Here is an 8,334-nt window from a genome sequence, read left to right as displayed (position 1 = left end):
TTTTCATTTACGTCATGTGATTCTTAATATATTCTAGACTGAGCATTATGATGTACATATAAAGTTTGAACAAATAAAACTTTCCACTGACCAAAAACACAAGTATCTAGAATGGATCTACGTTGGAGGAGTAGGAAGAAGTGTTAACAAGTGAAGTTCTTTTTATGGTCATCTAAACATATCTATGCATGCTGCATATTTCTACTTAACAATGTCAATGATATGATATAAAGTAAAAACGAGTTGGCTTTTTTTCCTTTAAGTGTATATGTGACTGATAAGATATGAATGAACACATATGTACATATATACTTACAGAGGTATGTATCTATGTAGGTCTGGCATGCAATAACATCCATATATCTCTCCATTCTACTTGGTCAAAAATTTCAAAGTCAAACACTAGGCGAAAATTTCTTTATCTTCTTCATAAAATAAAGTTAGCTCTAGAAATTGTCCAAAGTATATCTTTCAGGAAAGCATAGACATAAGAAGATGAACAAGTGACGGGAATCAAAGAAGTCAAAAGAACCAACTTGTCTTCGATTAAACTCAATTTTAGTTAACTGGAAGATAATATTACAAAACACAAAATAATAATGAAACAATCACAAACAGGACTATGTTACACTTTCCATTCTATTTTATACATTCTAGATTATTGTAGAAATCTCTAAAATTCCAATGTCAGGTCATCTGTATGTGCCAAATCCATAGTCTTCATGGCAGAATGTAACTATAAGCTTATCCCAGTTAATGCTCTCTCATGCACTAGATTCAGTTCAGAATCATAACATATCTAATGGCCTATTGACACATGATTAGAGAGGTCATAAAAGCAAAAGAGTATGCACATAATTAATGCCCTAGAAATGCAAGGAAGCAATGAGCACAATTGAAGTAATTTGAAGTACTACTTCTTGATAGCATGTAGAGATTACATGTCTTTATATTAGTCAATCCTGATCATATCATATGTACAAAAACACATAGGGAACAATATGATTATCAAAATAAAATAAAAATAAAAAAATCTGTAGTCGAGAAATAATAAGAAGAATAATTTGGGGGGAAAGGAATTCATCAGCAAATGATAACATTAAGCCAAGACATATATTGGGAATTACTATGATCGTTTGAGATGATCATCAATAACTAAAAAGAACATGTTTGTTCACTTTTTTATTGAATAATATTGTTAAGAACTTTAATAATATTTAGTAGTTTGCTATGGTAAACAAAAGCAATTTTTTTAACATATATTGAGAAAATTGTACTTGATAAAATTACTAATGATGCGATTATGTTTTTTCTCCCAAAATATGAAAATTCCTCAGGATCGAAGTTGCAATGTTTTTAAAATTATTACTTATGCAGTGACATTACTTTCTAAAAATCCTGGATCCGCCACAGCAAGCACATGTAGTGAAATTTATCAATTGCTTATTGTGTCACGTATTAGCCAGAACAATGGAAGTTTACGGATGCCAGCTATTGAGAATTGGAACCATTCAGTTAATGAATAGTTAGGTATAATTCAGAGAACAATGCAAATTTGAAAACCAAACCTTGTCCTGTGAATTGAGATCACTGATAAAGAGTGTATCCCCAACATTAAATATCAAATAAGTCCCTTTTTCGTCATGATTCGCCACAGCTGAAGACCCACCCGACCCATTCGACACTCCAAATGTAGCACCACCAACCCTCCCATTGCCAGAACCCACTTTACTAACTCCATTCCCTCCAACAAAACTCAGCGCCCGGCTCCCATTCCCCGCACCGAGCAGCCTCGCAGCCGCCAACCTCACTACCCCACTCGAGCTCGGAGTCGTCGGCGTCGTCGGCGTCTGAGTCGCCAGTTTCTCTTTCAAACAAGCAATCGTCAACTGAAATTTGAACACAATCTCATTAGAATGAATCCAGAAGCAAGAAATCAAAACCCTAACCCTAGCTCTAACCTGAGACACGGATTTGCCATGGGAGAAGTGGAGGAGGCCGGCGGGATGAGTCTTGTCGAGCTGGAGCTTGTACCTGCCCTCGGGAGTCTTGAAGTGGGTCTTGAGGCCTGGAGGTTGAGAGCTGAGGGATGAAGAAGGGGGATTCATAGCTGGAGGTGATCTAGGGTTAGGGTTTTTGAGATCGATTCATAAGTTTTCTTTTTTCTTTTTTTCCTTTCTTTCTTTCTGTATTATCACTTGATTTAGGTTTTGAATTTGGGGATTATTTGTGAAGAAATTTGAGAGAAGTTGGAGATTGAGAATGAAATAGAGTGTGGGTTCATTCGTCGTCTTCTTCGGTTCAAAGGGACTTATATTAAAGGGATTATTATTAATACTAGTTATTATGATATAAGTCCCTCATATTTCTATATTTTGTATTTGTCGCTCAAATTGCATTAATTTGTTGATAAATTCTTCTGCTAATTTTGTCCTTCAAACTCCCAACCTGGTTAGGTTTGGAAACCAGGGGTGCATAATTACCTAAATATCCCCACCCGTTTAAGCCCCAAACAACATTCATTTCCCAAAATAAAATTTTCTTTTTCTCATCAATCAATAAATAAAAAAGAAAGTGTTGTATCAAAGAAATTGCTATGTATAAACTACTCTTGAGAGAACAACACGTGTCTCAATTATCCAACATAAGCATTATAACACTAACCCAACCCAAGTCTCTCGTACGTTGGTTCCCCTCCTTAAAGCACCTTGAGATCAGAGATGAAAGGTATCCTCACCCGGGCTTTATCCCAAAAGCCTGAGACGAAAGGCATCCTCACCCAGACTCCCTTGAAGGACCAAAATGAAAAGCTTCATCACTCGGGCTCTCTCTCAAAAGCCAAAGGCGTCCTCACTCGGACTCTCTCAAGGGACCAAAACGAAAGGCGCATCCACTTGGAACCGGCGACGCACCTTGAACCAAGGGGGGAACCTATTTGCTTTGTCTTCCCCCATCGACATCAACTAGTCACAATTGTATTAAATACATAGTCAGAACCATCATTACTCCCCCGTCGAAGTCATAATAACTCTTCGGACCATGCCAACACCTTTGTCATTCCATCGTCGTCGCATTAAACGCAAGAATGACTCGGGCCACCAGCTACCGATGAGTGTAAAGTGTCAGCCACCTAGCAGGAGTTACCCAAATACCCTTTTCGGCTCAATATAAATATGCAGATTATCTTGTGCATAGCATAGCTATTCTCGACTATAAAAAAATATTTCTTTCATATACTTTCTCCCTTAAGGGCTCGTTTGGTACGCGGGAATGAGTGAGAATGGAATGCAATTCCAACTCTTTTTTCCCGCGTACCAAACACGATGTATTTTTAGATGTTAGAATTAAAATTCCCACTTTATGTGGGAATTGCCATTCCCAACCATTTAACATGGAATTGATATTCCCACTTAAGTGTGAATAAAAATAATCAAATAAATTCTAATTATACTCTCCTTAAAAGATACAAATAGATATAAATTCCCATATAAAAATTATTTTTATAAAAAATAACTTATCTTAAGCTACTAGTACAAATATATAAATAAATATAAGCATGAATATAACTTGCCCAAGTTCCAATATACAAACATCGTTCCTAAGTAAATTTATATCAGTGACCTTACCATAGTTCCAATATATTGTGATATTATTTTTTTTAATAAATCTCTGATATTGTTCATTCGTTCGTAAGAAGTATATTAACGCGGACCTTGCCTTAGTTCCAATATCTTTTAATAAACTCAATATACTTTGGAGTGACAAACTAGTTTATCATTTTGCAATTTCAAAACTTAATATTTTGATACTTTGATGGCTGTCCAATTATTTTGCTCATACTATTTTATGGATATTTTGATTAGAATTTGGATATTTCTAATAATTTATCGAATGTGATAGTTTATGCATATAAAATTTTAAACTATAGATACTATCGTTTATATTAATCTTGACATGGATGATAAATTGCACTATTTTCCCTTTATTTTCCCCCCGAACATGAAATCTCAAAAAAAAATTATCAGGAGATGTTGTGAAGAGTGCCCAATTATATAAAATATCTCTTATAAGGCATTCTTCTCTTCACTAACGCACAATGAAGTTAGTAACATTAGCTGCTCGTACAAATAATAGACATGTAGCATTAGAAGTTAGAAAAGTAAAATTATAATTATTTATAATTAAAATAATTTCTATGAAAATTATTTTTCAATTTGTAAGCCAAAATTCCGAAATTGTTACCGAAACGGTGTGCCAAAATATAACTATTACATGCAAATTTATTTCTCTAAGGAAAAAATATCATTTCTATAAAACTTATTTTTCTAAAAAATAAATTATTTAGTCATTTTTAAAATGTTTTAAAAATTTTTAATTTTTTTTGTTTTGGTAAGGGCATTATTAGAAAACTAAATTTTATTCTCACTTGTGAACAAATAATACCAAACATGAGAATAAGAATAAGATTGGCATTCCCGTTTCATTATTTAAACGCATCTAAACATGAGAATGAGAATGTGCATTCCATTCCCACATCAATTACATTCCATTCTTACCTTCTTTCCATTCTCACTTGACTTCATTCCCGCGTACCAAACGAGGCGTAAGATCATTGCTAACTTCGTAGGAGAGGGAACCATAGGAGAACACAACTCTGACCCCCTAACATCCCACATTTGTGTATGAATCTACTTCTGCTCAGAGTGATCAGCCATAAAAAGGGATTGACAGACCCTATGGTCTCCTAAATCCACTCTAACCCACATAAGTAAGTTTTTGACATAAACAAAAAGCTATGAAATTCACTTGGGTATATATTTCCCTCAAATTAGTAAGAAAAAATCAAACAAAGAATAAACAAACAAGGGGAAGAAATCAAAATAAGACCTACAATTTCAATGCTATCAAAAATACAACTAGAAATCTTCACAATTCATCAACAATCAAAAGTTAACAATCTAAATCAACGAAAATTCATCTGGGCATGGCCATTTCCCTAAATAACCCACCAAAGAACCCCAAAAAATCAAACAAAAGGAAAAGAAATAAACATATAATGAAGTGTGTGAGATTGATGATGATTTGTGTTTGGGTTTAAGGGGGTGATGCGGCATAAACATGTACCAAAAATATTGCAAGTGCACAATCGTGTCAAGTTATAGTATAAAAAGTTATCGATCCCACGAGGAATGTGTTTTGTAGGAGAAAACTAGAATCGGTTCTTATGTTGTGTGCGTAACAATCAGGAGTGATGAGTGGATGTGATTGTGGAGAGATAGAGATAGTGGAAGTGATAGTGTGTAAATCGGCATGAAATGTAAGTGAGAGTGGATGTGACAAAGAATGAATGATTTTCACAAGGAAAGATGAATAAAATCAAGAATCAAAAAGGAGAATTAAGAATTAAAAAAATTCAAGAAATTAAAGATGGCGGATTTAATTAAAGATATGGGTAATCTAGTATTGAATCCATTTCTTAGAAAAGGGTGATTCCCTAGAGGGTTCTAGCCTAAAGGCGAATCAAAAAAATGAAAATGAAAATGAACAAAAAGAAAAACTAAATCCAAGAGGGTTCTAGCCTCAAGGTGAATAGTACAAGAAAATAAAATGGTAATTCCCTAGAGGGTTCTAGCCTCAAGCCGAATCAAAGAAAATAAAAATAAACAAAAAGAAAAACTAAACCCAAGAGGGTTCTAGCCTCAAGGTGAATAGTGCAAGAAATTAAAATCTAACTACAAAATAAATTATAAAATCTAAACTACAAAATAAATTCTAAGAATTAAATGCAAGAAAATAAATCTAACCTATAAGTATGAAATAAATCTAAGGCAAGAGGGTTCTAGCCTCTTGGCTATTTAACAAGAAAATAAAATCTAACTACAAGCATAGAAATAAATCTAAACTAATAAGCAATAAAAAAGAAATAAAAGAGAAAAATAAAAGAAATGCAAATCTCTAAATAATTCTTCATCTCCATCTTCATCATCCAACAAAGAGAAAAAATATTTAAAGTGATAAAAAAATTATTTTATTAATTATAACAAAAGTTATAAATTTGAAAGGCCTTCTCAATTAAGAGTGGCCCTCCTCTCCAAATGGAGTTACAAAAATTTTTACCCCCTAACCCCTCACTCTCTATCCCTACTTATAGTAAACATTAATGAATGAGAGCCCTTGGTTTGAATCCTTATCCAAAACCATCAAAAATTAGCCATTGATCTGTAACTGAACTGTCAGTATCGATGCCAGCATCGATGCTGTCAGCGATGCCCGCATCGATGGCCACATCGATACTAGCATCGATGTCCTATCAAATTTCTGCCTTCACGGATGACTTCGTCTCGTCGAGATAGGCGATTTTCATATATAATATGTTAAATTCCACCTTCCCGATTGAGAGATATCGTCGTTTCTTTGCGGCCAACTATCTTGAATATATTTTTTTTCATATTTGATTTTTTTATTTTCTCCGGCTTCTACAGGCTACTCGGCTTGATTCTGGGCTTAGGCTTTTTGGCTCTTGCTTGTGTTCTTCATTTAATTCATGGGTTTTTGTTGAGAGAAGAGATCTTGGGCTTTATTCTTCATTAACCTGCAATTAAAGATAAAAATAATTACTAATGGCATATTTATTCATATAAAATAGATAATAAGGGTATAAAATTATAATAAAATATGATTATCAAATACCCCCATACCTAAACTTTTGCTAGTTCTCTAGCAATGAAAGAAAAATGAAAGAAAACCTAACTCACTTTGACAGGAATCGCGATTGTATTTAGCACATACAACAAGCCTTTAAACCCCTAGGTTATCCTAGTGGACGAGTTATAGTCTCGTGAGGGTTTGCAGTGAATATACCCACAAAATTTGGTCAACTTGCCAAATTAAAGAAGTCAGTAAATAACTAAATTCACTTGATAACTTTAGACAATCTAATTGAAACCAGTTATCACTCAAGAAAACGTTTTTATATATAACTCTAAGGTATATTTCCAAGAAAATCTTCTCATTATAGCAATACAAAATCAAGCCAAACTTAGAAATTTAATTTAAAAGTTTTAAAAAGAACATGTTAACTCTTTGTTTTAAATAATTTTTAAGTTGCTTGATCTAAAATATTTTCCAAGACCATATATACAACTATAACGATATATATAAAACATTTATTAGTATTTTTATTTTTATTTATTTATTTATTTATTTATTATTATTTTTAACTCTTTCTTTCTTGGTGATTTTTTTTTTCTACTTTAATGGGCTTTCTAAGTGATCATTTAACGAGTTTTGGGCTAATGGATCCCAACTCAATTGGGCTTAAGTCATTAAGTATGAAAATACTCATTGGGCTTAATTACTCGGTCAGCTTAGGCTTTATAAGATAGAATCACCTTGAATTTAAGAGTTTTTTTCTTTTTTTTTTCTTTCTTTTGGTGCCCATTTTTCGCACTCTTCTTTTGTAATGTTATTATTATTATATTTTTTTCAATATGTATATGTATATATATTCTAAAAAATATGTAAATCAAGATACTTTGAAAAATTATTTTCAACTCTAAGCTAAGCATGCATAAATTCCATTATTTTAAATAAAAAATCTAAGTTAAGGTTTAAGTAAAGTATACTACTTTGAAAATCATTTCTTAAGAAATTTATTTAGAGTTATCATAAAAGGTAAACTTGAGTAAATAACAAACTAGGGATTAGAAAATTTTAAAAATTATCAAATAAATCAATTAATCAATTTGGCAAGTGATAATATTTTTATAATTTTTTTAAGGAAAATGAAAAAAATGCAACTAAAAAGGTAAAATAAAGAGAAAAAATAACTAATTCCCACCCCCACACCTAAATTTTGCATTATCCTCAATACAAACTCTATGATGCACAAAGTAAAGCAGATAAGAAGTGAAGTACTTATATTTGATTGGTTGATAAAAATCTGTAATTACCTTTGGTCTGAGGAGGATGAAAAAATTTTATTCTTCTTTTTCTTTTTTTTCTCATTTTTTTACAACTGAATAAGAAACTCTCGAACGAGAGAAGAATAAATTCTTTTTATTATTCTGAAATAAAACAAAACAAACAATATATAATGAAGGATTCAACATGAAGAGCTTGTATTCTACATTGAATCCTACCTTACTGTTGAAAATTCTTTCCCAGATTTTAAACAAATTCAGAATGATATAATCAATAATGTGAAATTCTAAGCATTTCGGGGTGTTCAATAATTCTTACAACAAAGTAAGGTATGTATTATTGATGCCATTCATTTTATATTTCTTAATGAACTTAGACTCTTGTACTATGAATTTTTGTTTTCTAACAACC

General features: G+C 32.3%; 1 protein-coding gene across 1 annotated transcript; it reads right to left on the bottom strand.

Moving 5' to 3' along the window:
- LOC109824420 lies at positions 45-2,312 on the bottom strand. The gene is made up of 2 exons (XM_020391013.1): positions 1,962-2,312; positions 45-1,889 (listed from the first exon to the last, which is right to left on the bottom strand). Exons 1-2 carry the CDS (start codon positions 2,106-2,108, stop codon positions 1,527-1,529), a joined length of 510 nt encoding a protein of 169 aa, XP_020246602.1. The 5' UTR covers positions 2,109-2,312; the 3' UTR covers positions 45-1,526.

Source organism: Asparagus officinalis, chromosome 9, assembly GCF_001876935.1.
Source record: "Asparagus officinalis chromosome 9, Aspof.V1, whole genome shotgun sequence".
Classification (NCBI taxonomy): Eukaryota; Viridiplantae; Streptophyta; class Magnoliopsida; order Asparagales; family Asparagaceae; genus Asparagus; species Asparagus officinalis.
Note: the sequence above shows the minus strand (reverse complement) of the source record. Positions and strands in the feature narration are given on the sequence as shown.

What these genes read in the sequence shown, in the direction of transcription:
- LOC109824420 (XM_020391013.1), bottom strand. Translation starts at nt 2,108, where the DNA reads ATGAATCCCCCTTCTTCATCCCTCAGCTCTCAACCTCCAGGCCTCAAG. An exon ending in ATGGCAAATCCGTGTCTCAG is followed by an intron (nt 1,890 to 1,961) that starts GTTAGAGCTAGG and finishes TTCAAATTTCAG; the next exon opens with TTGACGATTGCTTGTTTGAA.